Source organism: Aspergillus nomiae (assembly GCF_001204775.2).
Source record: "Aspergillus nomiae NRRL 13137 chromosome Unknown contig00067, whole genome shotgun sequence".
Lineage (NCBI taxonomy): Eukaryota > Fungi > Ascomycota > Eurotiomycetes > Eurotiales > Aspergillaceae > Aspergillus > Aspergillus nomiae.
This window is the reverse complement of record NW_015378122.1, coordinates 73,322-89,390: the sequence shown is the minus strand read 5'-3', so window position 1 is coordinate 89,390 and position 16,069 is coordinate 73,322. Positions and strand designations below refer to the sequence as shown.

The 16,069-nt window shown below is 51.5% G+C and overlaps 7 protein-coding genes across 7 annotated transcripts; 3 read left to right on the top strand and 4 right to left on the bottom strand.

The window, feature by feature from the left end:
• Window positions 1-410: 410 nt before the first annotated feature.
• ANOM_003882 (uncharacterized protein) lies at window positions 411-1,159 on the top strand (the record flags this gene model as incomplete). Its single annotated transcript, XM_015549139.1, has 7 exons — window positions 411-539; window positions 593-610; window positions 661-765; window positions 821-838; window positions 892-996; window positions 1,054-1,071; window positions 1,130-1,159. The coding sequence occupies 7 exons, from the start codon at window positions 411-413 to the stop codon at window positions 1,157-1,159; spliced, it is 423 nt and encodes a 140-aa protein (XP_015408784.1).
• A 920-nt stretch (window positions 1,160-2,079) lies between these two features.
• On the bottom strand, window positions 2,080-2,873 carry ANOM_003881 (uncharacterized protein; the record flags this gene model as incomplete). Its single annotated transcript, XM_015549138.1, has 2 exons — window positions 2,080-2,274; window positions 2,322-2,873. The coding sequence occupies 2 exons, from the start codon at window positions 2,871-2,873 to the stop codon at window positions 2,080-2,082; spliced, it is 747 nt and encodes a 248-aa protein (XP_015408786.1).
• A 1,315-nt stretch (window positions 2,874-4,188) lies between these two features.
• On the top strand, window positions 4,189-6,048 carry ANOM_003880 (MFS transporter; the record flags this gene model as incomplete). Its single annotated transcript, XM_015549137.1, has 4 exons — window positions 4,189-4,593; window positions 4,659-4,800; window positions 4,860-5,430; window positions 5,472-6,048. 4 exons carry the CDS (start codon window positions 4,189-4,191, stop codon window positions 6,046-6,048), a joined length of 1,695 nt encoding a protein of 564 aa, XP_015408785.1.
• Window positions 6,049-6,374: 326 nt separating this feature from the next.
• ANOM_003879 (tannase subunit) lies at window positions 6,375-8,207 on the bottom strand (the record flags this gene model as incomplete). The annotated part of the gene is made up of 1 exon (XM_015549136.1): window positions 6,375-8,207. The coding sequence occupies one exon, from the start codon at window positions 8,205-8,207 to the stop codon at window positions 6,375-6,377; it is 1,833 nt and encodes a 610-aa protein (XP_015408809.1).
• Window positions 8,208-9,230: 1,023 nt separating this feature from the next.
• Window positions 9,231-11,020, bottom strand: ANOM_003878 (putative phosphatidylglycerol specific phospholipase; the record flags this gene model as incomplete). Its single annotated transcript, XM_015549135.1, has 2 exons — window positions 9,231-10,550; window positions 10,621-11,020. Coding segments are annotated over 2 exons (1,536 nt in total), but the record flags the coding sequence as incomplete, so codon positions are not given.
• Window positions 11,021-12,620: 1,600 nt separating this feature from the next.
• On the bottom strand, window positions 12,621-14,813 carry ANOM_003877 (putative dynein intermediate chain; the record flags this gene model as incomplete). Its single annotated transcript, XM_015549134.1, has 3 exons — window positions 12,621-13,745; window positions 13,805-14,602; window positions 14,679-14,813. The coding sequence occupies 3 exons, from the start codon at window positions 14,811-14,813 to the stop codon at window positions 12,621-12,623; spliced, it is 2,058 nt and encodes a 685-aa protein (XP_015408801.1).
• A 216-nt stretch (window positions 14,814-15,029) lies between these two features.
• Window positions 15,030-16,058, top strand: ANOM_003876 (ATP synthase subunit e; the record flags this gene model as incomplete). The annotated part of the gene is made up of 3 exons (XM_015549133.1): window positions 15,030-15,183; window positions 15,255-15,438; window positions 15,540-16,058. Coding segments are annotated over 3 exons (408 nt in total), but the record flags the coding sequence as incomplete, so codon positions are not given.
• Window positions 16,059-16,069: the final 11 nt, after the last annotated feature.

Here is a 16,069-nt window from a genome sequence, read left to right as displayed (position 1 = left end):
TCAATTAAGTATTGGTCAATGCTGTAATCGTAGACACCTCTCAACTTATCCAGCGTAGTAAAAACGTTTTTAGCTCCACTAGGCGCCAGACAGCGCACGGCCCGAAGCCACAAGTCTGATCACTAGCAATTCTTGGTATTCTAGGTCTTCTTGTCAGGGGTACAAGAGTTACTATTTCTAAAGCTTCCGGGGTGTATCCACCAGGATACGATCCGGAAAGCAAGGGGTAGCGGGATAGTCTGACCACCACAGTTGAATTATCAATTCTGGGGTATAAGTACTGGGCCAATTCATCTTGAATTCAGGAATAATCCATCAACAGCATTCTCACACCTGAATACAAAATCATCTCTCATACAACCATCTCAATCCTTCGTCTGAACACTTCATTGTTCCACTCATCCGCCAAAATGCACCGTGTCTCTGCTATCTTCATGACTTGCCTTCTTCTGGCTACCGCTGCCCCTACCGCTCCTGAGAACAGCAATGCTTGTCTCTCTATGTGTTTGCAGGAGAAGCCTGCTTGTGCTAGTGATGAAGTAAGCCATTCTATATTTTTTGACACAACGCGCAATTACTAACTCCGTTCTAGCGACCAACTGGCTCTGAGGTATATCCCCTTTGCTCATAGATGAGAGTATCATAATAATGAGTGTTCAGGGCTGCTGGGGTTGCTGCCAGAAAATCGAAGCAGCTGTCCCTGTCCAGAGGGATACATGTCTCTCCATGTGTCAACTAGAGAAGCCTGCTTGTGCTAGCGACGAGGTGCGTCATTGTATATTACTTTTTCGAGAATGCAACGCTGACTGACCTTGTTTAGCAACCAACTGGCTACGAGGTATGTCTCTTTTATTTAGGGCCAGTGTAACGATATTAACGGTGTCTGCTTAGGGCTGCTGGGGCTGCTGCCAGAAAGTCGAGCCAGCTGCCCCTGTCAAGAAGGACATGTGTCTCTCCATGTGTCTGGCGGAGAAGCCTGCTTGTGCCAGCGATGAAGTAAGCTACTCGGTATTTTCTTTCCGTCATCGCAATTGCTGACTGACTCCGTTCTAGCACCCAACTGGCTCTGAGGTACGTCGTCTTTACTTAGCGTAGGTGAGGGTAGTCATATTAACAGGTCATCGATTAGGGCTGCTGGGGCTGCTGCCAGAAAATCTGAACGGCAAATAACCAAGGACGACTGACCTTGGAGTCGTCACATCAAAAGTATTAATCTTCTGTCTGGATTCCTGTTCAAAAGCAAAAGCAAAAGCAAAACTGTCTTCTCTCCCATTCCTGTCTCTTACTGTATATTGCAACGTCGATGTACGTACTAATGATGTCATTCCTTTCATGTGTGGATGGGATTAATACGAATCAATTCGTCTGTTTTTACTATGGATGTTGATCTTATGTTATACTCGTAGTGAGCTGACATCACTTGGTATTACCGACTCTGTCTGCACCACCATCCATCTCAGAACTCCAAAACAACTCCAATCCCATGCGTCATTTGCTCTACCCCAAAAACAATGCAAGGCTTATGGATCAGCTCATAGTAGCCAATGTCTATTCGATGCCCTTGTTCGCTCACCATGCAAGGCTGGCGCTTAGGGCGCGTTCACGCTGCGGTGTCTTGGCGCTTGCCATATGGATAAGCATCAGCCAGTAGAGGATAGCCCCGCCGTAGAATTCATTATAATAAGCAAGGCTGTGCAGTGAATTGAGAGACATGTTACCGATAGGATGTCCCGTAAGATGCTTCTCAGAAAGGGCTTATCGCCAGCGCAGTACCTGTTAGTTCCACCCATTGTATTCATCCGTGGCTGCATACCATACACACTAGCCGACCTAACCATCTACATCAGTAAATGGTGAGAGAGAGAATTTTGAAACTGGGTGACCAAGAGCATATGATGCTGGTACAGATTACTTAGGACGCAGAAACTATACGGCTTATTGTGACGACGAGATACTATGAGGTGAAGGCATCAGTTACTCCCAAGTGTAGTACTAGATCTGAAACACTCGTATAACAAGCAATTTATTCCCTGTTCTCGACAACGCTGAAATGAAAACCCCCACGGCCCATCACATCACTTAGTCAACGTCGAATCCCAAGATCGTGTTCGCAAGACGTGCAGCCGCTTGTTGCCCCGGGGAGCCGGAAATAGGAGCGTCGAACTTCAAGCAACCCATAGCACGTTTGCCTCGATCGGATAAATCGTCCAGAGTGCCTCGGTGCTTGTGCTGGCTCTCGCCGACACCGCCAGGGAAATCAGGGGGGGGCAGCGGCTTTGGAGAAATTGATTCCGCTGGTGTCTCAGGTAGTAACTATTGACCTCGCACAGTGGGGCAGCTGGGATATACAGCACGCTAGAGTCACCGGGAAACCCTGTCGCGGAAGGGTTTACAGATACATAATCGCGAATGCGTTGCTTCCATGCAAGAGCCTCCCCAGGGGACACGATTCCCCGAACAATGATCGGGCCCCGTTCCTTCAGAGCTTGCTTGGCATGGTCCGGAAGATTGCCATTGTTGGATTTGATCGCGGAGAACTCGATTTCTGGGATCATATGAGAATCCCACTGCGCTAGTTTGTCGTCTGCTACTCGTTCTAACAGCCGGTGCCATCCATCCAAGATGGCATCCCCGTTTCCTCGCGAGATATCTTGTTTCAGGCGTAGAAGTCGTGCGGGAAGGTCAATGGACTGGTTGGATAGAGAGGCGAAAGCCGAGGCAATGGAGCCTTCTGCTCTATTTGAAGGTTGTTCAGTCAAGTCAGTCATGTTTGCCATGATTCGACATCGATGCTGAGTGCTGGAAGGTTGCACGACCTTGGATAATGAATAGGGGCTGGTGAAGGCCCGAACGGGGGTTTTGACAAAGGTCATGGTGGCCAGTTAAACGAAAACAGGAATATTCACACAAAGGTGACCTCCCCGGAAATGACCAGGCGCTAGACGGTTATATTTCATGTAGTAAGCCCCCAGGCAATTCCTCATCGTAAGATTGCATGGAAATTTTTCATGATTGACTGGAAACGACTGGTTTACAGAATATAGAAAAGCTCTCCAACCACATCCACCACTAGATTTTATACGGGCCAAGATTACATCAGGAGGAACGCTAGACCTTGTGAATGCGAACGCTATATAGATTACGTACAGGGGTGTATAAATATGAAAATAATGGATCTGGCACTGGGAGCCGTTGGCGCTTGTCAAGGATATTGAAGGGATTGAATGCGGAAACTACAAGGTCTCCGCTCACAGACCTTTGGTTGGCAACATTAATAAGTGGGCGCGCCAACTTTAGTACTAACTAGTACCAACTATGGGGCCAAACTATCAACAAGTGGTCCCATAGCTCAGTCGGTTAGAGCGCTGTGCTAATAACGCAGATGTCGAGAGTTCGAGCCTCTCTGGGATCATCTTCTTTTTTTATTTCTTTTACCTCTACTTGCATATATTTTTGCGCGCATCGTTTTGTATCTTTCTGGCAAATATAGCCAGAACTAATCCTGCCTTGGCCTAAAAGCACGGCATAATCTGTCCTCGACGTGGGAGAACAGAATATATATCTCCCGCAAAACCATGGCATTATTGCCAGTATTCCCAAAATATGTACAAGTCTCGGTATGGCTTGCAATGTACTTGGTTGCTACCACTATATATATATATGCTCTTTGATCACGAAAAATGATCATGGAAATGCGACAGTGGAGTGATCACCTGCTAACAGATTCCCAGTAACATTCTATCTTCATCTTAGCTTATTTAAGTATATGCCATATATGTCCCAGCCCCAGTAATCGTTCTAGAACCGCAGTCCACTGTCTAGGAACACGGTACTGCATCTAATCCTGTAGCCGAACCTCGGCACTGACTTGAACGGGATCAAGCAATTCGGCTTGCCGAAGTACAAGCCGAGTCGACGGTAGTGGACCAAAGCGGGCTGCAGGATGACCCAAGTGGAGCGACCACCCGATGTATACAGCTTTCTAAGCCAATAGTGTTGCAATTCACCAGACTATTCTTTTAGCATCTGATCTGTAGATGTTATCATCTCTCAGATTTTGATCTCATGGTGTCAGCAACGGTGTCGTGTATATAAACAGTTCATTTTCGATCCATGTCCACCTTGCTTACTTTTTTTCACTACACAGTATGAATAATAGTACAACTGTATCCACACAGGCCCCTTGGAATGATATCCGAAGACTATATCCATGAAGCCCCTCGACCCCAGGGAGTTCCATATTGGCGTCTACTCACCGACCAAGGCGTTGTCACGCCCGAAATAATCGACCACCCCTACCACGGCTCCGGCACAGATGATGACCCTTACATTGTGGAATGGATCCCTGATGATCCCCGTAACCCGATGTTGCTTAACAAGTCCCTGAAATGGGCTTACACTATTACTGTTGCTTTCGCCACATTCGGCGTCTCGCTTTCCTCCTCCGCGTATGCAGGAAGCATCCAGGAAATCATCAAAGACTTCGGCATCAGCGAGGAAGTAGCGACGCTGGGCGTGTCACTGTTCGTCCTAGGGTTTGCAGTTGGCCCATTAGTATGGGCGCCTCTGAGTGAGCTGATCGGTCGCCAGATCGTTTTTCTCGTCTCATATGGCGCTCTCGCATTCTTCTGTGCTGGCGCCGCCGGTGCACAAAATAGCTGGACGTTGATCATTCTGCGCTTCTTCGCTGGCTCGTTCGGATCCTCGCCACTAACAACGCCGGGGGTGTCATCGCCGATATCTTCCCGGCAGAAGAACGAGGTCTAGCAACAAGCCTATTCGCCGGCGCACCGTTCCTAGGTATGTACCTACACCACCGCACACCGTTGTCAACTCCAGCTAACAAAAAACAACCAAAGGTCCAACCCTAGGCCCCGTAATCGGCGGCTTCCTCGGCGAAAACGCCGGCTGGCGCTGGGTACAAGGCTTCCTCGCAACCTTCACCGGCCTGATCTGGATCGTGGAATCGCTCCTCGTCCCCGAAACCTACGCTCCGCTACTTCTCCGCAAGCGCGCTGCCCGCCTCACAGCGCTCACCGGCAAAGTACACCGGAGCAAACTCGAGCTTGAACGCGGCAAAGTAACCATGACGAGCGCCTTTGGCACCGCCCTCCTCCGGCCCTGGATCCTCCTCTTCGCCGAGCCCATCGTTCTCCTCCTCTCAACCTACATGGCCATCATCTACGGCACCCTGTACATGCTCTTTGACGCCTTCCCCATCGTCTTCCAACAGCTCCGCGGCTGGTCCGAGGGCGTCGGCTCGCTCCCCTTCCTCGGCGTCATGATCGGCATGATGCTCGCCGTCGCCCTAAACATGCATGACAACAACCGCTACGTCGCAATCCACCAGAGCCCACCACGGCTTCGCGCCCCCGAGGCCGCCTCCCCCGACCATGCTCGGCAGCCTCGCCATCCCATCGGCCTCTTCTGGTTCGCCTGGACGAACGCACCCCCGTCCACTGGATCGTCAGCATCATCGCTGCCGCCCCCTTCGGCTTCGGCATGGTCCTCGTCTTCCTCAACATCATGTCCTACCTCATCGACGCCTACACCATCTACGCCGCCAGCGTGCTCGCCGCAAACTCCATCATCAGATCCTGTTTCGGCGCTGGCTTCCCCCTCTTCACCACCTACATGTATCGCAATCTGGGCGTCCATTGGGCGTCCTGTATCCCGGCCTTCTTGGCCCTGGCTTGTGTGCCTTTTCCGTTTGTTTTCTATAGGTATGGTGCGGTTATACGCAGGAAGTGTAAATATGCTGCCGAGGCGGATGACTTTATGAGGCGGTTGGCGGAGAAGACAGTCTCTCCGGAGGAGGAGAAGGTTGTTGATGAGGAGGTTCGGGAGGGGAGTGCGGGTGAGGGACAGAACTTGGAGAGGGTGGAGTCTGCGGGCAGGAGCTCGCTGTCGACTGTGCGTGACGGGACGCCGGGTTATGAGGCTAATCCGTACGACATCGATCGTGTTAATACGAGGAATTCGGCCATCTCGAGACGGTCCAGGTCCAGGTCTGCTAAGGGGAGGAAGAGGGGGTTTTTGGGGCTTTGATGCGGGGTTGAGAGGTTGGTTTTCTATGTAATGTCTAGATATAGGTAACTGTTTATTAAGATTGAGAGTTTATTGTCAGTTGAGGCGCTTTTGTGTAGAAGTTATGGGTGAAGTAGTCCTCGCTGTGATATTGGTCTTGTGTGATTATCTATGTACAAGCTCGGTGGAATGTTACTTGGAAGGAAGAGATTGTAGATTTGTCTCGGTTGGCCTCAGGTTGTGTATGTACGCTCAACCGGGGTTTGATATTCAAAATGTATAGATAAACGAGCCAGGTGCTCAGGAAGCATGAAATGAAGAATGAAAGTCGGGAAGATTAACTTCACTTAGAAGCCAATCGGGTTCTCAAATCTCGTCACTCGGTATAGAAGATGAGTGGAAAGTAGTAATGACACAAGCACACTAGTATACAGGAACCTTGAAGGCCGGGAACTCATAGGTCCAGCTGTCAATGGACTTCTCGTCGTTGACACAGTCGAAGGTAGAGTTGCCGCGCCAGAGAGGGCGCTTGGGCCACTGGCAAAGCATTTGGGTCTCGCCAGCGTAGGTACCCGAAGAAACGGTGGCATTGAGACGGGATGCTTGTTGCCGTTCTCGACCCAGTTGATCATGATCTCCATGTTGTTCTCAGGGTAAGGCCCGGGCTGGAGCGAGTTGGTTCCGCAGTGGGCGGCACCGGGGATCAGGTAGAACTGGTACCAGTCCTCGAGGGCCTGCAGGGCCTCCTCTTCCGTCTTGTCGCCGTACATGACGGACCTAACCGCCTGCCAGTAGTGGACTGAGGAGGCAGCGGGAATACTGGGGTCGGATTCACCGTGGTAGTGCAGCAGCTTTCCGCCGGACGATTGGAAGGGAGTCAGATCAGGGAGGGTGGTCTGAAGGCTGTCCATGTAGCGCACCATACCGGTGTTCATCCAGTCCACCAGGGTGTCATAAGTAACGTTGTTCAGATCCGACAGGTTGTCGAGGTCCAGGAGCTGAACGAACTTGGTGACGTACTCACCACCGGTCGACGGGATGTTGAGCTCCCACTTGCCAGTGTCAGAGTTGTACTCGGTCTCAGCATCGCTCAGCTCGGAGGCGATCTGCCAGGAGAGGTACGCACGCTCGCCCTTGCTGTTGTGGAGACCATCGTAGATGGCCTGGGCGACCGCTACACCGCGTGCGGTAACCGTGCCATTCTGGGCGGGCTGGTAGCTGGTGGTGCTGCCCTCGGCCTGGCGCTTAACATTGCTGCGCTTGCCATTGCTGAAGCCGAAACCAAGAGAGGTGCTCGTCTCCGCATCACAGTGATACGGTTCGCCGATGATGGAGGTTAAGTTGAAGTGGAGTTTGCAAAGATCTGTCCGGGACACGACACCGTCGGTTCTTCCATCAAGCGGGTCGCAAGCAGCAATGGTTGCGTTCACGATCTTCTTCAGCTCACACGGAGGCGGGTAGTAGTCCAGGGTCTGTTCCACTTCGGAGGAGAACACATGGTGAACCTGTTGCTGAGCGAAACGGAAGGCCGGGGCACCAGTAATCACACCGTCGTACTCCTCACCCCAACGCTGAACTTGACTCATGCCCTCACGTCCTCCGTCGGAGCAACCCTCGTAGTAGGTGTAGAGCTTGCTGTCGCCGTAGAAGCCCTTGGTGATGTACTTTCCGATTTGGGTCATCTCTCCCAGCGCCTGGTATGCGAACATGTAGGTGGCGTCCCAGTTGATAGTTCCGTTTCCATAGAGGACTACCTCGTCGTAACTGTTATCGAAGGCGTCGTATCCAGCATCGGTGGCACCTCCAACAGCGCCATAGGCGAGACCTCCGGTTGCATCGCTGGATAGAGAGAAGCCTCCTCCACCAGCAACGTAGAAGCGATTCTCGTAGTCGGAAGGTTTGGGGAATGCATACTTGATGACCACCTTGTCGCCCTTGCCGGTATGCGAGTAGGCGACAGTCACATTGCAGTAGTCATAGGTCGTGGTGCTACCCATGCCGGCGGACTGGTTGTAGAGAGGACTGGCTGTGACGGCAGACGGGATCATGCTGATGCCGAGCAGAGTTCCGTTGGCAGGCAAGGCAGCCTTCACGTTGGATACGGTGCACACATCGGTGAAAGAAGCTGCGTTTGCTCCTGCTGCCAAAGCAGCAACGGCCATGCGCGAATGTTGGCGCATCTTTCAAACTAAAAGAACGGCAGAGGTCAACAAGTGTCCAAAGGATGCGAAAAGAAAGAACGAATGATGAGGTCGTATCTAGGAGTATCCATAGGGAAAGTATCGTCCTATTTATTGCAAGGCCGGGTGACTGAGGTCACTGTCTTGGACATCATAAGGTTCGGGATTCGTATCAAGCTTGTGGGCCAAGCGGCAGATCAACGCTTTGCCATCCTTAAATCTATTCAGGCAGTCGTCACCAGGTTGCGTGGCAAGATGCCAAGACAAATGCTCTTCCTCGAGGCTCGAGTCTGTCGTGAATTCCCTGTTATCTGATGTTGCGGATCGGCTGAACTCCGGCCTTATCTGATCTCTCCGTCCAGCCCTTATCTCTGAGTCTGCAAAGCTACTATGTACCCATGATGGAGTCACCATGTCAGCAACATTCAAGGGAGATAAAATGACTGAGATTTGTCTCCATCTTGGCATTCGTCTTGTCTGACGCGTGTCTCTTTGAGTGTTTGGCACGCTTTTCTGTTCTTTTGAATCCGCTAAGAGAGAACGGGTAATTATCGCCGAGCCCTCGGCGTTAACGATCAAGAGATAAGATGCTGAAGAATTGGGTCTCCAATCACTGCCAGTACCAATTGTTGATCAGGGGCAAACAGGATTAAACGTTACCAAAGGTATTGCGTTTAATTTAAATTTTTATCTTTATCTCCGAGAATCAGGTCTTTTCGTCCTCACATCTAGCATCTGATATATACGAAAAGACCTATTTCCAAGGAGGAAAACAAACGCTGAACTGCGCCCATGTACATTTACAGAAAACGGCAAACCGATTCTGGACTGGTATCAAAGGACATTCTAAGTTCAAAAAGAAACGAACGATAGAGATACTTAACGAGTACCAAACACTATATTCTGAATTGCGGAAGAGTATATACCCGGCTCCCCCTGACTAGACCTCAAGGTTGTGGAGGCTGAGCCAATTTACAAGGCATACTAATGTAATGGTTCCTTAGATGGGAATGGGGAGTTTCCACAAAGGCAAAATCTTTGTTGTTGCCTGCAGTCATTTAATTGAAACGGTTATTGTCATAATTATATCGTCATCATGGTCATATGCTACTCTAGATATCGAGTCTAGACTGTACAGATTCGTTTCTAAAAATCAGCCGGCTCAGGTAGCTTCGCCGGCGTCTCACGGAACGTGTTGGTGATCAGCCCTCGGAAGCTGGGAGACCAGTCGACGCGAGGAGTGAGGATGTCCAGGTTCCAGAGCTCAGCCACATACTTGAGGATAGAGGTGTGGGTGAATTCGTTAGGCTGGTCAGTCGGGCTATTTTGAACCACGCCCTTGCCCACCCACGGAGACATCAGAACGGTAGGTACTCGGATACCCAAACGGTCGAAATGGAAGGTGGCCTCTTGGCCGTCCTTGGCCGTTTCGGTGTACGTCAGGTTATCGCCAGCCGGCACGTTCTCAGGGGGAGATACATGGTCGGCAAAACCACCGTGCTCGTCAAAAGTCAGGATGAACAGCGTCTCATTCCACTGCGGGGAAGAGCGCAACGCCTCGTAGATGCTCTTAATGAAGCCCTCGCCCATATTGATCGGAGAGGGTGGGTGGAAGGACATGTACGAGCAACATTCTGGGTTGATCCAGGTAAACTGAGGCAGCGTACCGGCTTTAGCATCATTGAAGAACTGGTCAATAGGCTTCACGTTGGTGGTGCCCTTGCCACTCTTGGCAGTCCACTGGTAGAACAAAGAATCTGGAAGGAAACCAGTGGTGTTGGAGTAGTTGATCCAGCTAATGCCAGCGGCCGAGAGCTGTTCAAAGATAGACACCTGAGGCAAGTTGGAGATATCAAAGTCATGGTCATTTTGACCGTGACCATGCGAGGTGCCCGAAGTCAGATACGCACGGTTGGGGTTGGTCGGTCCCGGAACCGATGCGAACCAGCGGTCAAAGAGCACAAAGTTCTCGGCCATGGCATTGAAAACTGGCACGTGGTCTGGTGTGTAGTAGTTAATGACCTCTGCAGCACGACTTAAATCGGAGCCGAGCCCGTAAGAGACAATCTGCTCCGTGACGAAACCCTGCATGCCAGGCATATCATTCTTCGCGTTGGGGTGGTAGGTGCTATACACCTGCTGGTTTCCACCCGTAATGCTGTGGTCCGGATCATCGGGAGCCACATTCTTCGCGATCGGTTTGGCGCAAACCTTCTCTGAGAATGGATCGGAAGCATTTGACGGGTTGCAGTACTCGCGGTTGACCAACCCATCGATCTTGGAGTTATATGTCAAGCCACCGGCAAACACATCAAAACTCAGGTTCTCCTCGACCAATACCACCTATATTGTTACTTAGTACTGAAGGTCGCGAAGGGTAACCATTCAGTATTCGACAACGAATGAAACATACCACGTTCTTAATCGGAGTGTCCTGAATAGGGTTTACCGGCTTGCCGTATGAAGGGCTGGAGGGGCGGGCATGGGGAAGGCCGTTGATACCCAGGCCCAGGGAGAAGAACGCGAGCAACGAAATGATGCTCATGATTGACAGCAGCAGCGTGATGAGAGTCGTGCGCACCCAGGGACGACGTGGTCTTTCTGGCGACCAGGTCGCCGCCTTTATATGAGCAACTTCATCCTCCTGTATGACCCGATCAGGCCTGAGGATCGGCTGCAATTCGGGCTTTGAAGGGCCACGTGGGGCCGAAGGTGGTTGCCATTGCATGATGGAATGCAGCGGTGCGATCAGTTAGCTTCCTTGCAGCAGTAGACGAGGGTTGAAATGTGAGTTTGTATCACAATAGTTGGGAGTCTCCTTCACAGTAGTCTGTTGTTAGTTCGACCAAACCAGCCGTGGGGTCGACAATCGATAAGGACCCTCTCGCAGGTGGGGCGGCCTTAGGCTCCATTGGTGCTCGGCATGCGGTCTCATGGGAGGACGAGGGCGGTGGATTGGCTGGGGAAACAATCGGCATTGCGGCAGCCCCATACCGCAAGGGGCTTAACGCTTCCCCTCTCATCGGTCTAGAGTCAACAGCCTGACAAGCCCTAAAACCGCCAGCACTCCAATGATCGATTTCTCTCAGGCATGTGCCATGCAAGGCATCAGGTTCCCGTGTCGATCCCCTGAAAAAAAATCAAACTCTCCAACTTTTTGAGTCTGTGACTGGAATGAATGACCTTGCTTGGGGACAGTCGGATTCTCTCGCGCCCTATTGAGATCCTGAATATCCTCCGATGGGTCTGTATCCGTGCGCCATTTTTGCAGACGATATGTGATTAACGAGGAACGTTGCTTTTGGTGCTGTACCCCTGGGGCTTTTCTTTTTCTTTTTTTCTTTACTCGGCTGCTTACATTCACTCTGCCGTCTCTAGGAAAGTTACTGGCCACTGACGGAAACTTTATCATTTGACCTCCTCAGGTGTTGACATTCTCCCAATACTGGTGGAGCTTAGCCGTCGGACCCAAGCACTGACACCGCATATGCCATTCAGTTCCAGAAGATGAGCGGTGAGTGATCCGTCATTTCAAAGTATATTCCCTTCAATATAGCCATGGATGCATGCCATACACACTTCCCCCTCTCGAAATGGCCCGAAATGGAACTGAAGGGCTCGCAGGCCCTCATACCGTCATGCGAGCTGGGGCTTCTCCATCATGCGCGCAGATTCCAGAAATGACCCGAGATCAGACAACCGTTGGAGTGATACTTCACTTTGCTAGTAACTTCAACTAAAATAGTTTGCATTTCACCGAGCACCAGTGACCAATTCCTGAATCAGTCTGGAGGGATGGTCTGGCACCTCATCGACAAGGTGCCCAAGTGTTACCCATCACGTAACAGATCCGAGATGGGATCCATGTCCATCCGGACCAGATCGGGAATCGTAGTGCTGGGAAATCCCTGCAGATTATGAGCCCTTGTGGAGATCATTTAACAGGGCAGCTCCTGTCGGCCTGAGACATACAGGAATATGGCGACACGTATGGCATGGATACCGCTAATTGCCTTGCTGAACACCGAACACCGAATCACTCCCGCCACGCAGATCTGGAAAGTAGAATATTTACATTTTAATGCCCTTCTAAGTCAGGTCGAGTATAAATCCAGAGAACCTGCCTTCCTGGTCCAACAAATGCATACATACATCAACAGCTGCCCGAGGGGTATATGATAAAAACTACATAAAGACGCCATGCAACGAAGTTTGGTACAAAATGAGCGGGAGAAAGGGAGGGGCTACCATGCTGTAGCAACTGGACGATAGCCTGCGGATGAAGATCTTGCGGCATTCAGGCAACGGGGGATCAACACTCCCCGCACAAAGTCTAGAGTCAAGCCGCATTGACCGTCCGCTGGAGGTTGAAAAGCGAAGCGATCTATGTCAATCGCAAACCTAATTATCGCTTCAGTTGATCCGGTCCTTTTGCTCTAGTTTCCCCACCAGTCGCTTCACTCCGGCCCATTCCTCGGCTGGCACATCTTCGGGAGTGCCACTAAGGCCCTTTCCTACCTCAAAGACGGTGACAACCCCATCTAACCCACCTGTGGCAATTCGCCTGCCCTCGCGCTCCTCCCAGGCCACCTTGTTGAGACTACTCGTCAAGATGCCACCACGACCCTTAGACGGGGTGGTCCGCACGACGGGGACTTCCGTATCCGTGTAGAGGTCCCAAACTTCGAGGTTTCCAGCACCGTCGACGAGGGAGAAAACTCCAGGGCGGTGGGGAGACCACCGAGCATCATAGACAACGTCTTCGCGGTTGATGTCGAGAATCGGAGATACAACCTGTGTCGTGGAGATGGCCGAGGTGGCCGGCGCGGTGGTTGCTGGTGGCCGAACACGCCATAGCTTCACGCTCCAATCCAAACTAGAACTCAGCATCAGATCCCCCAGGTCAACAGGGCCCCGTGCCGGGTGGAAGGCTGTAGACATGATAGGGGCTGCATGGCCGCGGTACGCGAGACGGTGATCAGTTCCGGCCTTAGCACCGGCTCGGTCGTAGCGATGGCAGGGGTAAATCCCGCCTTCTTCTGTGCCAACGATGAAAAATGTCGGATCGGATTGTGGGAATGACATGGTCGTGGGAGCGAGATCTTCGGTTTTAGATGGCGGGGGAGTAGAAAGTTCGAGATATTCTTGAGGTTGAGACAGCATATCTACAGTCCAGCCACAAACCACGCCATCCGTAGACGCAGTAAGTATATTATGGGCATTCTGTGTGCCGATGATTGAAATGCTATAAACTGGATGGGTGTGCCCAGAACCAGTCAGAGGCGTCTTCTGTACCGGTGCACCACCACCTGCGCGCGATGACCGAGTATCCCAAAGCAGAACCTGCCCGGAATACGAACCGCCAACGATAAGATTAGGGTGGAATGGAGAGAACTTGGCCGCCAAGATATCGGATGTAGAATGGAACACATACTCGGGGCGGGATTGCAGGTGTTGGTTCCAAATCTGAACCAGACCGTCCGGTTCATGAGGTGCGGATGGGTTTTTGGTGTATGCAGCTAAAACAAGCTCTGGGAACTATAGGTGGCTCGTCAGCGATGCATAACAAGGGAAAACTAATATCGCGGGTGACAGACCTTTGGAGAAAAGCTCACGTCGCTGATCATGCGCTTCTTGCTCCATCGTTCGTCCCAAAACTGGCAAACCTCTCTGATGCCTCTCCTTTTCTTTCCATGTTCGTCATCCTCCTCCACATCGCCATCAAGTCCACCAAGCTCATAGTCCGCTAGTACGTCATATTCCTCATCAAGAGCACGCTCAATAACCTTTGCGGAACGTTCAACGAAGTCCAGGAAATCCTCGGAAGAAGTCACTGCCTTCAGTTCATCATCATCCAGTGTGCGCAATGGATACCGTAGTTTTGAAGATTCATCCTCGGCGTCATGTTCTGCCTTCTGCTGGGTAGCTAGCAACTCCTCCTCGATTTCTGCGCGAAGCTTCTTCCGGATCTCTTCGTCGCGCTCGCGCTCCTTCCTGCTTAAGCGTTTACCTGTGCCTGTAGGATCCTGCCCGTCTTCCTCTTCAGATTCGACCGATGAATTATCTTGTGGCTGTTTCGAGTCATCTGTCTGGACTCCTTTGCTGTATGTAACGATTTCGGGTTTTGGTTCAGGGGGTGGTGCTGTAGGATATGGCTCTGCACCGACGGTTTGGACGGCGATCGAATGCAAAACTGGCCGCGCAGCAGGAATGAATGCTTCGGCATGGTCTCCGCTCACTTGGCTAGCGCTAATCACTGAATTCGGTCTGCTCCCTCTGCGTGAGGGGCCATCTGCGTGGCTGATGGATGCCGACCCAGGGCGGTCCACAAGACGTGAGATCAGGTCATCGAGCTCCGCTCTGCTATCAGCACGGCTAGGAACTGGGGACACAACCTATAATGGGTGGGGAGAGTTAAAAAAGACATGACTCTCCTGTAGAATATTGGTTGTGTTGAAGAATGTCCCCTACCTCGGAAGCATCACCGCTGTTGGCCCGACTTTGCGAGAACTCCTGCTGGCGCAACTCTCTTTGTCGTTTTAGTTCGGCAAGTTTCGCTCTCTTGGCGAGAATCTCTGCCTTTCGCTGTTGCATAGCTGATGACATGGTGAATTGAGGCAGCCGATGGGCTGACGTACCATCCAAACCAGACCAGTTCGGTACTTTCAAGTTTATGATTATTTACTCCCGTCTCAAGTTATGTTATGCGCGTTAGGTGGACTTCCCCGTCCCGCGCCCAGAGTTCGGGTCGGCGGATGACATAAGCACAGGCCCCCGACGGTCCGGAAAAACTCGCGACAGGAACTTCGTCTTGAACAAGCTTCTGAGTATCCTGTCCGATTGCCAGCCATTGCCAATTGATACCCTCCAAACGGTCGCTCGGAATCCGGCCTTGTTACCCTGCGTTTATTTGTCCTTTTTGAATTTCGCTCCGGAGACCAGGATCTTAAAGATGGCTACCGCACAAGGTGTCAACGTAAGTGTCCGCAAGGGCCCCGTTCTGATAATGGACCCTGGGCAACTGACAGCATCATACCCGCATTACAGGTCCTTCGCTACTCGGCTCTCGTAGCCGGTCTCTTCTACGGTGCCTACCACCAATCCTCGATCACTGCCAACGCGAAGCGTGCCGAAGCCGACCGTGAATACGCCCGCCAGGAGCGCCTGATCCAGCAGGCCAAGGCCGAATGGAAGAGGAAGACGGCGCCCAAGGACACACAAAACAGCGGAAGTATGTTGCCAGCTTCTTGAGCCCCGAATGAGATGCGACGCCTTCGATATATTCCACGAAGGCAATGTCATACTTGATCCGACACTAACGGTTGCCTGCAGTCATCACGGATCCCGAGGACAGCCGGTTCGACCTTGAGGCGTACCTGAAGATGAAGGCCGGGGAGAACTAGAGGAATTGGAAGGTACAAAGTGAAAGGACGAGTGACAACTGTTCTGGTACAACGGTCGTACCCCCTAGGGTATAAGAAAGGTTGTTTCGGGTAACCCCCGATTATGTATTATTGTTTGGTCTAATTTCCCAGAGTCGTGTCATTGCGAGCGAAAGGAATGATTTTTCTTTTACGTTACTAGAGATCCTCTCCGAGTCATTGTACATACCCTGGGCTGTCGTGCGTCTGTACACTACAGTTGGGCCAGAAGAGCAAGAGATTCTGTTCGCTTTGGTGTCATTGCTGATCCCTTGTCCTGTGTGCGCCCTTGGGTGGGGTGATACTCTATCATTGCTCAACAGACGTTCCCGCCATTAAACGGACCTGGTGGTCTATTGTTGCGTAGCATCTCAGCTCCCCTTTGTTCAACCAGTCAGGTCTTCTCGGTTTCTAAGCGATGTCGTGTCCGTGTCATCCACC